The sequence below is a fragment of the Lacerta agilis genome, chromosome 8 (genome assembly GCF_009819535.1).
Source record: "Lacerta agilis isolate rLacAgi1 chromosome 8, rLacAgi1.pri, whole genome shotgun sequence".
Lineage (NCBI taxonomy): Eukaryota > Metazoa > Chordata > Lepidosauria > Squamata > Lacertidae > Lacerta > Lacerta agilis.
The window spans coordinates 60141126-60159234 of record NC_046319.1 but is presented as its reverse complement, the minus strand read 5'-3'; the positions used below and the strand labels follow the sequence as shown (position 1 = coordinate 60159234).

Sequence of the window (18109 nt, the reverse complement as noted above, 5' to 3'; positions counted from 1 at the left end):
TGAAAGAAAGGAGCTTTTTTGTATCCTGCCTTTAGCTTTGACATTTAGGTACGGGCCCCTATGGTTTGATTGGCGGTGCTATTGTCCAATAAAACCCCGACTAAAAGGCTCGCGTAATCCAAGGACCAAAGGTAAAAAGAGGCAAAGAATGGTGATCCCGCTGCATTCTAACACAGCTCGCTCACAGTCCCGCCCTCCGACTTGACTGACAGGCTTTGTATCCAATAAATTTCAGACTTGAATAAATTGTGTTAAGGAGGACCAATAGAGACTGCGAGAGGTGAGACTGGGTGTAACGGCTAAGTAAAGTGACACGGGAAACTGAGTCTTGGCCAATCAATGAAGACCTTTCTTCCCTGATAGGCATTTGTTAAGGTAGTAGCCGTAGCTGCTGCTCTCTGCCAAGGGAGGAGCTGGGTGTATTCATAGTTACCAGCCAGGTTTTCCTATGTGGGTAAATATTTTGCCAGTTGACAAAATGCTGTTATGCCCCAGGCCCTGAGCGTTTTTTGCTTTGAAGTAAGTCCCATGCAACTTGCTTCGCGTGTGAAAGCGATTATAAAGCGTCGCAGCTTGACAGCCCGATCCTATTCTGTGCATGTCTACTCAGGGGCAAGGCTGCATGCCTATTCATGCTTTTCTGGAGGTAAGTAAGTCCCTCCAGTGCTCGCCTCTGAGTAGACATGCCTAGGACGTGGCAGCGCCTTCGAAAGAAGAGAAGAACTGCATCATGGGAAGGCACCTTGTTTAATCTTTTAAATGAGTTTTTATGTTCCTCTTCCCTCCTGCAAATGGAGCTACCCTAAGTGGTCAACAACAATCGTTAGAGCAGCAATAAGTCAACAGTAAAACCAAGAAGTTCATAGCCCGCTGAGCTCCAGACTAAGACTGCAACCCTGCAACAAAGAAAGCAAGTCCCATTGATTTCAATGGAGCTTATTCCCAAGTGAATGGGGCTAGGATTGCATCCTGTAAGAATGTTCTAAACACTTGGGGAGAATAATACAGTCTGATTTCTCTGTGGAAGGGGCTGCCACTTGCTGATTATGGCAGCGTCAGTACAGAAAAGGCCTTCAAATGATACAGCACCTTTAAGGGAACTCAGCAGGTCTGAATCTAGCCAGTCCTAGATAAGAGGCTGCCTTGGGTTCCATGATTGAGGAAGAGTGAGGTATAGAAAAGTAATCAATAAGTAACCCATGTATGGACAAAATAGAAACAAACTAATTATCATGATGAAAATATTTAGTGGCTGGGAGGCTTTTCTCACAGGGTCTGTAGGTGGCTTACAGTCAGTAACACAAATGGAACTGTTTCTGCTTCAAACAAAGATACTGTTATGAGTTTGCAGAGGTTAGGCTGTATGCTTGAGCCCCCTTCCAAGTCTTAGATCCAGCATGGATTCAATTCCTGAAATAGCCAGGCTAGCTCCCTCTTAAGTATGAGCCATTAAGGTAACAAAGGAAGTGGCTCTGTGTCACATAACGAATGTACCTCAACTCTCTGGTTGTTAGAAATGCAACGGCAGAGTTGAGGTTTGTAATGTAGAAGCCGAAAGGCTGTGCAGCTAGGAGACAGAGCTATGCCATATTTCTGCTGGATTCCAAGGCTGTGGGCTATGGGAGAAGCAAGACCTGCTGTGAACTCATCCATTGCAGGCTCAGGTAGTATATATGTGTAAATAAGCAACACATCACATAGACACCACAGTCTCTGCTGTTCCTCATTCAAAAGGAAGCACGAACCCTGGACTGGCTCCTGGAACCCCTGGAATCTCGCACCACTCAGGAGGTTGGGATGGTGTTCAACAATACTTTTCCTCCATTGGGGTTGGGAGAATTTTGGTTTCTGTGTTTCTCATTTTTCCAAACTCAGGTTCAGTTCTCACGGCCTCGGCCTGGTATACCTGAAGGAGCGTCTCCATCCCCATCGTTCAGCCCACAGACTGAGGTCCTTCTGGCAGTTTCCTCACTGTGAGAAGTGAGGTTACAGGGAAGGCCTTCTCGGTAGTGTTGCCCGCCTTGTGGAATGCCCTCCCATCAGATGTCAAGGAAATAAACAACTATGTGACTTTCAGAAGACACCTGAAGGCAGCCCTGTTTAGGGAAGCTTTTAATGTTTGATGTTTTGATTGTGTTTTTAATATTCTGTTGGGAGCCGCCCAGAGTGGCTGGGGAAACCCAGCCAAGTGGGCGGGGTATAAATATATTATTATTATTATTATTATTATTATTATTATTATTATTATTTTCCACATCAATTTGCATTTTTTTGTAAAATCCTTGTGAAAACTCAGCATCTTAGTGTGAATTTCTAATATGCATATTTTTGTATGCAATTTTGCCTTACTTACACGTTTTTTGCAAGCAATTCTCCATCATATGCTGCAATTATGTATGTTATTTTCACTAACATGCATTTTTATGTACATTTTAGCCTAGTACATTTTTTGTGCACTTTACTTGACTGGATAGCCGCATTGCAAAATTATGAGAAGTGCAAATTTCAAAGAGTGACTGTGTTTCGGTTTCCATATTGTTTTGGAAAGTGCATATTAGGTAGGATTGCCTTTCCGTATGAACTGAATCAAAATTTCTCCCCCGATCCCTAGTTGAAATAAATAAATAAATAAATAAATAAGTGAATGAAAGCAGTCCATACCAAGGCCTGTGGTAGCACGCAGCATCATCAGAAAGCAGAGCCCACTGATAGTGCCAGTCCCCACCCATCCAGCTGGTTTCTTGGCCCAGGCTTATGGCAGTAGCAGATGGGAAGCTGCCCATTTCAATTTTCCCATGATTGCTCCAGAGAACATCTCACTGGATTGTGCCCCTGTTACTGCACCTTTCTATTATATTCACTTTGGTCTCAATAGAGACAATGGTTTCTAGTTTCACTACAGGTATTAATTTGTTTAGGAATGCTAAGATGATTCTACTGACATCAATCACTGCTGTTATCAATGGCCAGGGTGCTCATCTTGCATGTGCCTACACTCTTAATTGAATTGTCACTTCACTCAGCAATACTAAGATGATTGTGCTGTCAACAATTGCAGCTGCTGTGAAAGCTCATTTTGTGCACATGAAAGGTCTAGTTCAATTACCGCATATTGTGGGTGGTATCCAATGCCGTCATTCCATTAGCACAAGTATTTGTGCAATGCAATTCCCTCCTCTTTTCTCCCTGCATGCGTTCAGCAGCTTCCCCAAATCTGCTTCAAAGGGTTGGGGGGAAACACCCAGAGCAGGTTTTAGGGGCTCATCTCATAAGGGGGGTGGGGAGTTCTGTTACACAAGCAGAAATCCTTGCACTAACATATATATCTCCCTTCAAAAGATCTCAGAGCGGTTCACAAATGACTGACAAGGCAATTTTTATGCAAGCTTGTGCTTTTGGACTCCCATCAGATGTCAAAGAGATAAAACAATTATACGACTTTCTGAAGACATCTGAAGGAAGCCCTGCATTGGGAAGTTTTTAATGTCTGGTGTTTTTGTTATTTTTTTTTAATATTCTGTTGGAAGCTGCTGAAAGTGGCTAGGCCGCTAGGGCAACCGAGTCAGATGTTGTTGTTGTTGTTGTAACAACAACAACAACAGTATTATTCCGCCCAGAGTGGCTGGGGAGACCCAGCCAGATGGGCGGGGTATAAATAATAAATTATTATTATTATTATTATTATTATTATCATTATCATTATCATTATCATTATCATTTAACACCAGCTTTACACACGCACACCCCTTTTCCCTTTACAGTGGTACCTTAGTTTAAGAACAGCTTAGTTTATGAACAATTTGGATTAAGAATGCTGCAAACCCAGAAGTAGGTGTTTTGGTTTGTGAACTTTGCCTTGGAAGCAGAACATGTTCCATTTCCTGTTGAGTGTGTTCCATTTGTAAATTGAGTCCCCCGCTACTATGGGAAACTCCATGCATCTGGGCCATGAAAGTTTTTTCCATACCAAATAGTTTTTCGGGTTGTATCCAGTGCTAGCCCTGCTCAGACTCACTGTAATTAATGAACCTAAGTTAGTCGTTAATTCCTCGGGGAAAATTCTGACCACCCAAAAGAGCCCTCATTCTAGCACAGCCTTATCCCACAACCTCAGATCACAAGGCAACCCCACAGCAGTCAAAATACCCAGCAACAGCAGATTGGCCTGCTCTCCTGGGCGGCATTAGATAAGGACTTAATGCCTTCTGGCTATCACATTCAGACTTTCTCAGCTACTTTCTCTCTTTTAACTCAAGGAATTAACACCCACTTCCCTTTTTAAATGCTGTAGTTCATGAACACAGGATGCCCTCTCAGTATGCTCCAAGTCTCCGGATTCGTCTGCCTGGGCTCATTTTCTTTTTGGAAGCTGCTTTCATCCTTATATTTTTCTTTTTCTTTTCATATGACCATCAAAGTGTTCAAAAAGACCTTGCAATCTATCCAGGTAAGTCTGCTTATTAATTGAAATTAGGGTTGCAGGTGTTATTCTGTTTAATTAGTAGGTTAATTGAGCAAATACTTAAGAGGCTGGGGGGAGTCTCCAAGGGTGAGGCTCGATTTCCCCCAAATGAGAGTAAGTTGATTGCATTCTTTCATGTAGTGTTAGTATTTGAGGAGTTATGTCTGAAGTGTGTGTATGTCCACGTGTAGAAAGTGACAAGCAAATGTAAATAATAAATGAATAATGGCCTCTGTTGCGTGCAGCATTTCAAGATGTCAACATCATGGTGGTCTTGGGCTTTGCCTTCCTCTTGGCCTTCCTGAGAAGATACGGCTTCAGCAGCACTGGATTCAGCCTTTTCCTTGCAGCCCTTGGAGTGCAGTGGGCTTTGATCGTGAATGGCTTCATTTTCCATTTCTCAGACGGGCAAGTGAAGATAAATCTGCAAAGGTAGATAACACGGTTTACAGGGCCCTGCCTTGGCCAGTGGTCTGAGGCTTTATGGATTTAGTTTAGCATGTTTCTTTGAAACATGGGCAGCTGGAGACCAAGAAATATTGCTCTTCTCTCACATTCCCTCCCTCCTCTTGCTCACAGAGCAAACAAACTGTGCCCACTTCTAGCCCAATAATGCTAGGCTTCCCATCCTCATAGCTGTTTATTATGAGGGCAACCAAAATGATCAAGGGGCTGAACTCAAAATGAATGAGCCTGTTCCCTTTCTTAATGATGTACTTCATCTTCATTCCTGGTGTGCTTCAAACACAGACCCCCACACACCTGCATTTATTAGCTAGAGCATCCTTTGTGAGTCTGGTACCTTCCAGATGTTTGGGACTAGGGTTGATGGGACTTGGAGCCCAGAACACCTGGAGGGTGCCAGTTTGGCAAAGTCTGAGCTAGAAAATAAGTGTTTGAGTGAGTGTACGAGTGGATTAGTGAATGTATTATACCTTATTGTCAGGGCACCTACAGCTCTTTTCATCGCACCTGTAGCATAAATCTCTATTGGTGTTTTTCTTTCCTTTAAATGAAATGATTCTTCAACATTCAGGCCAATGCAAGCAACACACAAAAACCAGTTCTGCAGGAGCATTGTTTGGTACTTGCAAGATTTGCAATATAGACTCGTAGATGCACATTTGTGATAAATTTGCACATGCCAATTTATATGTAAAGATGCAAAATTTAAAATTTAAATGCCGCAGAAGGCAAGATAACGAGTTTTCCATCCAAATCACCTCGGATACATTTGTCAATTAGTCAACCCAGCAGATCAACCGGAATCATTTCCTTTTCAGTTCATTACCCAACAGAGATTGCTCCAAATCAATTAAATTTCCCTTCGAGTACCTGATTCTTTATCCCCAAATCATATCCAGATAAAGTCATCTAAAATTAATTTATTCCTTCACATTAATATCCAGCCAGTAATGTAGATCATTCTTCAATTCAATTTCCCCTTAATCCATTGCTGACTCTGATGCACCCGAGGCATTTAGGAAAAGATTTGGCACCACCACCAGCAACACCCTCGACAGTTTCTGGATACCCAGAATTTTTTTCAGGCTTGTGAAACTCCTCAGAATTTATTGTGGATCTTCTGCAGCCTAAATCAATACACAGGCCCAGTGGAGGGCTGGCTGAACCCAATAGCTATGGGGTGGGGAATCTTTGGCCCTCCAGATGTTGCTCAAGAACAGTTCCCCTCATCCCTCGCCATGCTTGCTGGGTCTGATGGGAATTGTAGTTCACCAACATCTGAAGGGCCAAAGTTTCCTCACTCTTGCAATAGACAGTAGAGGCCCTGGCCTACGAGGCAGAATCCAGAGGTTTCCAGCTAATTCGGAAACAGGAGCAGCAAACTATCACTTGTAAAAGATTTCCCCAGCTATGGATACTTCACACACCCACAGTTTTATGTAAGTTATTTTATTTTATTTATTTTATTTTATTGCAGATGGGTTAAACAATTAGATTGCCTGACCAGCTGTCACCTGAATAAAAAAGGAATGATTAATCGTATGAAATTTGGTGGATTAAGTAACTAATTTATTGATTAAGTAGCCATAAATATCCATATAATTAAAGCCCTACTTCTGGAGAAAATGCTGTCTTGGCTTTGCTTTTAGATGACGTTCTTGTATGTCATCCCAGGCGCCATGTCAGGGGAAGAGGTCTGGAGACTGACCCAGGAGAGAGGGCCAGAGATTTATGGTGTTTGGTGCCACCTGTGAGGCAGGAACCAGGGCGGTAGGGAAGAGGAAGGGTCGGAGTAGGCAGAGGCAGGGGCACAGGACCTGTCAGAAATGGAGGAAGAGTTTGCTCAGGTGTGTGGTGTGCCAGTCAAATCCCCGCCTTCCCCTGCCCCACTGTTTCCTAGAAGCAGGAGGGGCTTGAAGAGAGAACAATGACAACTTCCATGCAGGAGAACCCCGTCCCCTGCCCTCCCTCTACATGCTCCCTAAATCTGTTATAGGAGTTCATTAAATCCTCTAGAGATTTATGGAGGTTCAGAGAGCGTGGGGAGAGGAGAAGGGGGATTCTGATGCACAATCGGAAATGCTTGCACTGGTGGAACAAGTTAGCTGGCTATATCCACTCTGTCTGCACATCCTATTTGTGTATACCACCCAGTCTCCCAATCTGGAGGAGGGGGCTTCTTCAGCACTTTAAAACGATGCTACGGACAATACTGCTTTCTCCTTCTCCTTTTCCCAAAGCATCTTGGCAGCCATTATGAGTATTACAGCGGTGCTGATTTCAGCTGGTGCGATCCTCGGCAAAGTCAACCTGATGCAGTTAATCTGCATGGCTATGGTGGAAGTGGCTGTTTTCGCTGGGAACAGATGGATCATTGTGAATGTTTTGGCGGTACGTATAGAAACCTCTTTGCTACTGAGACAAGGCATGGGGTGGGTGGGTGATTCTGCGGCAGCTTCCCATTTCCAGAGGCCTTTCCCCCTCAGGAACCGTCCCTTTTGTGGTATCTGAAGGTAAAGCACAGCTGCCCTGTTTTGCCATCTTCCCTAACTGGCATTAACTGCCAAGGCAACCTTTCTAAAGAGCGGCTCTCTGTGTCTTAAGACTCAAGGTTGCTGGCCTCTAGTAGCTTTGATTACCAACCCTTAGTGTTGGATCAAATTTGACAGGTGGGCAGGGGCAACTCACATGTCCATCACATGATGTGATGTCATTATGGCACCACATGATTGATAGGTGGGTCGTCCTGCTCACTTGTCGAAATCCCTTGCGCAGGGTTCCCAAACCACCAAGTATGGGGTTGGCAAGGGCTTCTTTCTCCTCTTCCCATCATGAGCTGGCCCTCTCACAGCTGATGCCTGCCAAAAACAACCAGGATTGCTTGCCCTGGATGTGTGTGCCAGTTCCTAGCAGAATTGAACCCTGCATTTTCACCCATCAAGTTAGGAGTGATGTTAGCTGATAGGCAGGGGTGTGCCTTTGGGGAAATGGTCTCATGGGCCATATTGGACCCCTTGGTGGGCCAAGATTGGCCTGTGAGCCAGAGGTTCCTGACTCCTGTTCTGAACTATGGATATTCTGATTAGCTATTGTGCCACTGATAGATACACCCTCTTCCACACCGTTATCTAATCCTGTATATTAATTTCAAGATCAGTTCCCTGAGTGGGTAGGCAAAATAGCACAGCTCATGCAGATTTGCTGGGGTGGGGGGACCCAGAGTTTGCAGATGTCAGAAAATAACTTTAGAGGGGGGATACCCTGCAAAGTGAGGGTGGAGCAGCCTCAGTGGGTATGTTGGGGTAGAAAACAGAAAACCAGAGAGAGGAGTAGGATATGGAAGAGGGCAAAGATGGCTGGCTGGCAGCCACATGGAGCAGGAGCACACTGCAACATTTTTATATCAGTTCCCACATAATATATATTAACAGAAGAGCTGTGCTGAATCAGATTAAAGTCCTGTCTATTCCAGCATCTACAGGATACATTCCACCCTGGCTCTCTATGAAATGGTGACTGTTTTTTTGTGGTCTACAGATTAAGAGCCACATCAGCTTGATGCATGTTCATTTATTTGGGTCATTTTTTGGCTCCACCATCTCCTGGTTCCTCTACAATTCCTCACTGCACCCAAAGGTTGAGAAAGAAAGATCAAAGCCTGCCTCTGATGTGTTTGCAATGCTGGGTAAGCTGTTTTCATCAGTTTCCTAAGGCAGGGGTGGGAGGTCAAACAAATATCTTTACTGGAGCTTGAAACAAATATGTTTTGAGAAGTTCTCCCCAGTGGATGTTGATGTTGAAATGTGGCATTTGACATAGGAGGATACATTATTCAGCAGCTGACGTTTGACTTCTGAGTTTGATTTCAACAAAGATCTGACAATATTTGGTGTGTGTATAGTTCTGGTGACTCAATTTCAAGTGTTCTTAAATGAAACTCAGGCTGCATACACACTATAGATCTCAAGAGCATTCAAAGCACATCCCAACTCCCCCAAAGAATTCTGAGAACTGTAGTTTAAAGGTGCTGCAGTTCTCAGGATTCGGGGGCGGTGCATTAAATGTATGGCATGTACGTAGCTGTGACTATTTAGAATCTGGGTTCAGGCCCAGTTCTGGAACTGTGATTGTCTTGGCAGATGACTTTTGCCATGCACTAAGCCTATCTCTTGGTTCTGCCTGATCTCTCAACAGCTTTTGATGTCATTGATATCTTTCTGGGGCATCTGCCTGGGGTAAAGTGACCATGTGTCCTGCTTTTATAGCCATCTGTTTGAAGGAGTCCTTTGTTTGAAGGGCTGCCTAGTCCAAGTCTGGTTTAAAGAGAGAGGAACCTACAGAGGGGCCTTGAAGTCGCCCAACGGCAGCACCTGGGCAGCGAACTGAGCAGGAACGCTTGCCACCTGGCCACAGTCTTCTTCACCATTAAGAATGTTAAGAATTGTTAGGAGACCCCTATTCCCCTCATAGAACTGCAGTCCCTAGAGTTTCCTGGGAAGAGGGGTTAAACCACTCTGGAGGTTGTAGCTCTTTGAGGACAACCGGGGGTCTCTTTAACTCCTAATGCCCTTAATTAACCACAACTCCCAGGATTCTTTGGGGGAATCCATGGCAGTTTAAAGTGATCTGATATTGCCTTCAGCTTGAAGTTCCAGATTCAGTGTAATAATTACAAACATACTTTATTTGTATGTGCTCTTCAGGCTGAACCTTCATGGAAACAGTCTTACAGAATGACACAGAGAGACAAGAAACCTGCAAGAAAAAGTGCCCAGTCCAGAATGAGAATGACCAAATATTTTTTTTTCATCAGCAGAGTGACATACTCCACTAACTGAGCTGTAAAGTGCCGTTCTAGTCTCTCCATATTTCTCCACTGGCCAGAGAGTCATGGCTTGATTGGTGCTACAACGTTAATGGGTGGCGTGTGTGTTAGAGTGAGGTTGGGCCTCAGAGACATTTCCTTCTGCTTATACAGATAAGCATGCCTTTTTCATAGCAGAACAGTGTTTGGTGTAGGGAACCACCCATCCCACTGGCCCAAGTTGCCCAAAGTCGTGTGTGTAACTTGTGATTAGCTGAAAACTTCCCTCTCCCAAAAACAGTTGGAGCAGAATCATTGAGGGCCATGTTGCTGAAATATGCAGTCATCACTTGTGATGGGCTGTTTTATGCTATCCTGGAAAATTAATGCATATGGCAATAATGATGATGTTGATGGCTTTTTTATTTTTGTAAAAATGAGGTGTCATTATTCGCATATTGATAAAAGTGCCATGAGCACAGTACTCGCTTGTGCAAAGTACCAGCATCTCTTATTTTGCTACCCATGGCAGTTATTTTGTGCTAGCACAGAGGGGTGGAGCTGCAGTAATTGCCTCCCAGAAACAGCATTGCAGCCTCAAGCTGAGAGGGATAAAGTCAGGGCTGCATGGCCCACCAGTGGAGGCAATCTTGGTGCTTCTGCCACTGTGTGGCACAGCCCCAACCCCTCCAACCCATGGGGATGCAAGAAGGCATCGTCTCCCAATACGCCCTGTATCCATCACAAGCAGCTTTGTAATGTTCAAAACTCCAATTGTTCTAGTTGCATTTTGCGACAGGGAATTTCATTAGCGTGAGCAGTTTCTGATCTCAGGGTTTTCCACACCTATCAGCTGATCACCCTTTCCCACCACCCTTCTGAGTAATACCCCTCCCCACTCTCTCACTATATTTAAGGGTCTGGTGACTTCTGTTTCAGTGTATCTGAAGAAGTGTGCATGCATATGAAAGCTCATACCAAAAACAAACTTAGTTGGTCTCTAAGGTGCTACTGGAAGGAATTTTTTATTTTATTTTGTTTTGACTATGGCAGACCAACACGGCTACCTACCTGTAACTGCATCCCTGGGTTAGAGAGCAGCTTGAGAGAGGAAGAACACAAGAGATTCTGTTGCTAGTACTTTAAGCTGCGGTTTCTGAGCCTGACACTTGTCCCTTGAACTTGCTGATAGGCATGGAAGTTCCATGGTGGTCAACTCTTCACTGCGGTTATTGCAGACAGATCCCTGCATGCCTCTTGTGGCTGCAATAAATCACAAGCAACATGCACCTGTTGTTTCCTTGCAAACATGATACCCCAGTGGGAGATCCAGTTACATATCTTCTTGGCTCAGTGTTTGTTTTGTCATGCGCTGGGTGATTGATAGGCTGAATCTTGAATACGGTATAGGTTTTTCCGTTTTTTGTTTAAGTATAGGTAGCGCCCCAAGCAGTAGTGGTAAATAAATTGTCGCAAATTGCTTGCTCCACTCCTAGGGTGTTGTGCAGTTGTTTCTGAGAAAGAGCCTACAGGAATTCTGCAGCTGTTCTTTTTTAAATTCAAATTTCCGCATACATGTGGAGAACTGAATTTAAGTTCAGAAAAACAAGAAACCAAGAGAAACAGGTTCACCCATCCATTGTTGCAAGACAGTGCTATGGCTGGATGTAAAGCTCAAGCTGCTCTGTAGGAGAGCAGCACTGTGATGTTGCTTCAGCAGCCATCAAATGGAGACTGAGCTCAAAATAGCCACAGCAGGTGCATCTATATTGCAGGCCTGCCCTCATTGTAAAACAACTTACCGGTATCAGTTAAAGGGCCCTAGGGAGCTCCATCAGTCTTTTGCTCCGGCAGAGCAGGGAAGACTCTGGTCTCACAAGGGCCTTTGCGATGGAGGCCTCTGAGTCCAAGGATGGCAATGCTACATCCTCAGGCTGGATGGACATTGGCAGCATAGGTTAATCTGGTTGAAGCTGTCCTGGCTCGCAGCCAATACATGCAAACAGATGCACTAATGTGTAGGTATGGAAGGGATCTTTATTCAGGCAAATAATGGTACAGGCTCAACAGCAGACCCAGAGTTCAAGAGCCATGATTCAGGAGTGCAGGAATTGGGCAGTAAAGTCAGAACTGGATGGAAGCAATGAAGATGTCCCAATAGTTGCCACTCTCCCACCTGCCAAGCTTTTGAAGATGAGGCGTGGTACAGTCACTGGTGAGGCTCGCTCACTTTGCAGAAATGTTGGTATTGCCGCCACATGCTGCTTCAAGGTTGATGGGTCTGCTCCCATCTGTGGAGGCAGCTCCTGGTTCTAGGCAACAATACAGCATCCTCCTGTTCAGGTGCCTGATCAATTGCAGCCGCCTCCTGAGCTGCCTCCTCCTTCTGCTGCCCACTGTCTCCACAGAGGCATTCTGCTCTGCTGGAAGGTTGGGGTGGGGGGTGGGGAGCCAGTATTCCTTCTCTCCCTTCCAAAGTGGCTGAAGTCAAGACACAGACAGCCCCCTCCACTAACCCCAGTTCCCATCGTTCAGGCTTCCCCATCTCTTTTGCTTCCTCCTTTTGTCTTGGGGCCTGCCAATCCAAGCCCAAGCCCTCCTGGTTCTATATTCAGGTCCAGCTGCCCACAGTCTGTGAGCATTTGGAGTTGAATGCTTAGCAGAGGTTTAACTGAACATGGAATGCTGGTTGGAGGAACTCTCTTTGTATGCTAGATACAATCTCATTGGGACTCCAGGTTTAGGAAAGTAACAAAGCTAATATTTATTGTTGGAAATATGTGTTTGATAGGAAAAATCCCAGTTCTCCTTGGCTAATTGAGCCACACTTGCTCTTGCATCTCAACAGGAGAAATCTCAAAATAAATCTGTTCTCATATGGGGTCCTGGAGAAGAAGGGGGAAGGTGAGGAGGAAGTGAGGTCTGCAATCATAAGATTACCTACAGGAAGATCAACAGGTCAGGCACAAGCAGGACAATCTAAGAAACTTGGAGGTTCCTCTCTCTATCTACCCTTTCTCATGCAGACACATCAGCCGATACAGTGCAAGCTGAGTTGCACCCTGTCACTTCCAACAAAAGCAAGTATCTAATGGGTTCAAGAGGGTACTAATTGTTCTTTTTGTGTGTGGGTGTTCACTAGGTACTCTCTTCCTCTGGACGTTCTGGCCCAGCTTCAATTCTGTGTTGGTAGAGAATGAAGAGGAAAAACAGGCTGCCATTTGCAACACCTATTTTGCAATGGCTACAAGTGCTGTGGCTGCATTTGCGTTCTCAAAGGCTACCAGTAGTGATGGGATGTTCCACATGGTAAGTCAGAAGTTCCTGTTCTCTAACTTTCTAGAGGGACTTTTTCCTAACTAGAGAGACAGCTGGTAGATTGATGCTCACACTTCCAAGCAACCTATTTATTGAGAAATCATCCTGATTTGTTTGCATATTTGCTTACATTGGTTATGTAATGAGCATTCCCTCTCATTTGTTTGCGCGGAGACTGGAGAATGCTTGCATCAGAGCAAGTGCCCGTCTCACACTTCCAGTGCAGGTCCCCATCACTTTCCTTATTGCAGAATCTTCTGGGGAAGTTTGGCTTGTTGCACAAGACCTAATGGTCAGCTAGAACTGCGCAACCTGAATTTGCTGGTATGTGGTGGACAGGCTGGCTCTGCAGCCTAACTGGTGCCTGGCTGCTGGAAATCCTGGTTCAAGACATGCACACCCACACCCACACCCGAGTTTTTCACCACTAAAACGTTTCCAGCCGACTTTTTTCATTCCTCTCTTTCTTCTTTTGCTTGTTCTACAGGCCCACATCCAGAATGCCACTCTGGCCGGTGGGGTTGCTGTTGGCTTCTCAGTTCCCATCATCCGATACCCTTGGATTGCGATGACTTTAGGTCTGGCGGTCGGGACAGGCTCTGTACTTGGCTTTGCCTTTTTACAGGTAACAGTTCCCATTTTGAACCATCCCATTTTGGATTGTGGGCAAGGAGGAGCAGGCATTTTGCTGCCTGAGGCAAAGGGCAAAATGGCGTCTCCCTCCCCCATTCCTTGTGCAAAAGCCAGTCAAGTTGGCAGTTGACTCTCATTTCAACAGTGGTGATAAGACCGAGTCTCATCTTCATCTGACAGCAGCAGGCAGGTTTAGTGGGATGGTGCTTAAAGTTGTTTCTGGTCTCTGAAGCATCTGTTGTTGGAGGCAGCTTCCTCACATTGCCCAATGGTAGGGCCAGCCCCAAGAAGGAAACCTGCACGTCATCTTACAGAGCAGCTGGGGAATCCTTGACTCTTTTGCTTAACGAAACCCTATCCATTTATTTATTATTACATTTATACCCCACCTTTCCTCTGAGGAGGTCAAAGTGGCATAAATGGTACTCCTCCCTCCCTATTTTATACTCGCATCAATGCTGTGAGGTAGGATAGGCTGAGGGACTGTGGCTGGCCCAGTGAGCTTCATAGCTGAGGATTTGCACCTTGGTCTTCCTCGTCCTGGTCCAGCTGCAAACCACTAGGCCACACAGGCTCTCTTGGGTCTTTTTCAACATGTGCTAGTCTTTTCCAGTCTTGTTGTTCTAAGCTTCTTAATGTCAGAAACTGAACCTTCCTGATCTACTGCTAAGCAATGTCCCCCCCTCTGCTTCCATGGCATTGTGGCAGACAAGACAGTCCTTTTTATACCCAGCCCACAAGCCCTTCAACAGCTACCTTTCTGATTTTCAATGTTAAAGGTTATTCACATGACTCTTTGGCTGCGCACATCCCATACATTTAAACTACTCCCTGCCCAAGATTCTTGGGAACTGAAGTTTATTGAAGGTGCTGGGAATTGCAGCTCTGTGAAATTAAATTACAGTTCCTTATAGGGGAGTTGCATGATTGAAATGTGCTTTGAATTTATGGTGTTTACACAGCATTTGTGTTCTTCTCATGTACCCTTCCCATCAAACTCAGAAGCACCTGGAACCGGCACTTAGGAATCATGATACCTGTGGAGTTATTTACACGTTTGGCCTGCCCAGTGTGATTGGAGGGATCACCCGCATTATTCTTATCCTAATAGACAGCCAGGAAGACCTAGAAGGGTAGGTGGAACCTGTCTCTCAAATGTTATATCCTCTTAACTTTTCAAGAGATACAGTAGTTATTGGGCCCCACCAGGAAGTGTGTAGACAGAAAGCTGTAGACAGAAACCTTGCACCACCTTGAGGGTTTTATTTTAAAAAGCTTTAAAGGCAAGGGAGGGGGGGAAAGGAAATACTATCCACTGTAGTACTGGACATTATCTAGCAAAAATTCAATTCAAACAACTCAGTGGAAAGCTCTTGGTCAGCAGTAACACATTTGAAGTGTGTGCCCTCCAGTTTCTCTGTAGTGTCCTGTGGTTCAATGGCAATTGTGAAGGAGCTCTTTGTAAGATCAGCTGGTGTGAAAAGGGCTCTCTAAAGGGAGAAAGTTTAAAACAGCAGACAGAGATTGTAAGGAAGGATTAATCTTCTAAATTTTGTTCCTTTGATTTTCTCCTTGGTCCAGGTGGCTGCATTTCTGCTGTAGGTTGTGATAGTCTTCACAAAAAACTGCCAGCATCATATTGCACATTGCCCCTTACATATTTTTGTGTGCAATTTTGCCTAATGTAACATGTTTGCAAACTATTTTCTCTAATGTGTTGCATTTTTGTATATACATTTTTAGGTACACTCACTCCTTATATAGAGTTTTAAGCACATTTTTGCTGGGATAACAGCATAGCAAAATTCAGAGAAGTGCAAATGTCGAAGAATGGTTATGTTTTGATTCATGCAAATGTTTTTGGAAATGCAAATTAAATCCCTTCATATTATGAATTGTGGATCACACGGAATTCTCCCCCATCAATAACAGAGTGTAAGGCCTATGGAAAAACACCAAGACTGTAGCACTGAATAAGTGGTAAAGTGTTTACTGGTTTGTGAATGGTTTTTGTTGTAATTTTCAGAATGGGTTATACGGCTTTGATTGAACTTGGTGCACCCTGCATGATCATTTCCCTGGGTCTGATAGCTGGACTCATTACAGGTCTGTTATCGCAAACACTCTTTGTGATTTTCTGTGGAGCTAAAGCCTCTCTCTTCCTTGAATGCTACTGTTGTCTGATTGCTCAATGGACACACATTGTACCTTTTCAATGCTGCACCAAGCAAGGGGCTAGACTAGATGATCCACTGGATATGTGGAGGAGCAGAGGAGGAAGGAAGCAAAGATACAGTGAAAACTTCAAGAATGCTTGATAATGTCAGTAGATGTAGAAACTAACAAAGAAGCAGGAGAATTTGCCCTAAATCAAATTGAGTGATAATATACCCCATCAAGCACCACCCACTAGTGTAGATGGGGAAAGAATTTAACTGAAAGCACTCGTGTGTGGATGAATGTGTGCTAAAGTGCCACATAGTAAACTTGGATCTGTGTGACCTATGTGCATGTTAATGCTCTGGTGTGTACATAGCCTATGCCACGCTTTAGGCTTAAGAGAGACATCACATATCTGCCTCATTGATTTCAATGGGTCTAGGCAGGGGATGCAAGCCTATAATTCTAAAGTTGTAATTCCTCCATATACTGTACGTTCATACAGGTCTATCAAGCAAAAAACTAGTGTTCCAACAGTCAAATAGCTACGGTTGGAGGATGTGCTTCAATAGTGAACTTAGGCCCTAGCTATGTGTTTAGTGGTATCACACCACTTTAAACAATAATGGCTTTCTCCAAATAATCCTCATAACTCTAGGTTCTTAAGGATGCTGAGTACAATTAGGAGACCCTTATTCCCTTCAGAGCTACAATTCTGAGTTCCATGGGAGGAGGGATTGACTGTTAAACTGCTCTGAGAGTTGCAACTCTGAAAAGAAGGAGAAGAGTTTGGATTTGATATCTCGCATTATCACTACCCTAAGGAGTCTCAAAGCGGCTAACATTCTCCTTTCCCTTCCTCCCCCACAACAAACACTCTGTAAGGTGAGTGGGGCTGAGAGACTTCAAAGAAGTGTGACTAGCCCAAGGTCACCCAGCAGCTGCATGTGGAGGAGCGGGGACACGAACCCAGTTCACCAGATTACAAGTCTACCGCTCTTAACCACTACACCACACTGGCTCCTAGCAACTAGGAGTCTCCTAGCAACTCTCAACACCCTTAACCAAACTACAGTTCCCAATATTCTTTGGGGGGAGCCATTAGCAGGTACAAGGAAAGGTATTGTGGGAAAGGTTCGTCGCTTTTCAGTACATGTTTTGCGTTCTTTTCCCAATGTCTTAGGTTTCTTACTAACTTTTGAATTCTGGAAAGCACCTCCTATAACAAAGTATTTTGATGATCAAGCTTTTTGGGAGGTAAGTTTTTAAATTTCATACTAGCTGTTAGTCACTGTGCTAACTGTTCTCTATCCACTTTCCATGCCATTCTTAATTTTACCATGCCCCCTCTTACCTACCTTTTCTCTGAACTAAAAAGCCTTAGATGTTATAACCTTTCCTCATAGAAAAATTCAATAATGTTTCTTTGTTTTTAGTTTCCACATTTAGCTGTTGGATATTGAATACAGGCATCAAGACGGCAGTAAACTAGTCATGGAAGATTTTGTCTATCTGCCATTAAAGCCACCAAAAGTTGTGTAACCTTTTCATAGAAACCATTTGTTTGCAAGACTGAATGAACTACATTACTGCTTCGTTGAAAAGGCTGCCAACCACCTTCTTTTCTCTAAGGCATACTATTTACAGCTGAACCTGCAAAATGCTGAGGATTTTGTTTTGGGGGTGTATTAAATGTGGATTTTACCTCACTTGACCTTCCCCTGCCAGCACCTTAAATGCAGTGGTTTTAAAAACTTTCCACACTGAGTTGTCTGTTGTAAAATTCTTGCCACCTTGCAGAGGATTCTGGGGGCATTTTCTAGGTGTTGCACCTTACAAGGGAGTGTGGAAAAGTTGTCCAAGTGTACAGTGTGATATATGGAGCTAAGTATTTTATAATATGCTATGCCTCCACAGTTGTGTAATTTTATATCTCCATATGCCTACCATCTTTCTTACTGCTACCACTGCCTTTAATGTCCCAATTAACCCTGTGCATAAATGGCTTAAATGGATTGTGACACCAGCTGAAAATTACTAAAGGAATGAAGTCAGCATGGGATATGAACTGCTGCTTACCAACACAAACAATGTTGGAACACTGCCTCTACAGCACCACCATAAAGCCACCAGTAACAAGAGCAGGTGTCAGCAAACATTTTCAGTGGGGGGCTGGTCCACTGTCCCTCAGACCTTGTGTGGGGCTGGACTATATTTTTTTTTGGGGGGGAGGAACGAATTCCTATGCCCCACAAATAACCCAGCGA

General features: G+C 44.3%; 1 protein-coding gene across 3 annotated transcripts; it reads left to right on the top strand.

Moving 5' to 3' along the window:
- Positions 1-288: 288 nt before the first annotated feature.
- Positions 289-17857, top strand: LOC117051419 (RH-like protein). 3 transcript variants are annotated; one of them, XM_033157795.1, is made up of 11 exons: positions 289-646; positions 4419-4447; positions 4708-4894; positions 7168-7318; positions 8465-8612; positions 12874-13040; positions 13537-13674; positions 14685-14815; positions 15709-15788; positions 17026-17099; positions 17279-17857. In XM_033157795.1, exons 1-11 carry the CDS (start codon positions 633-635, stop codon positions 17303-17305), a joined length of 1146 nt encoding a protein of 381 aa, XP_033013686.1. In that variant the 5' UTR covers positions 289-632; the 3' UTR covers positions 17306-17857. The 3 variants fall into 3 exon arrangements, with proteins under 3 accessions (XP_033013686.1, XP_033013685.1, XP_033013684.1); XM_033157794.1 differs by lacking the exon at positions 289-646 and having other exon boundaries at positions 4037-4447; positions 14688-14815; XM_033157793.1 differs by lacking the exon at positions 289-646 and having other exon boundaries at positions 4037-4447.
- The last annotated feature ends 252 nt before the right edge of the window (positions 17858-18109 follow it).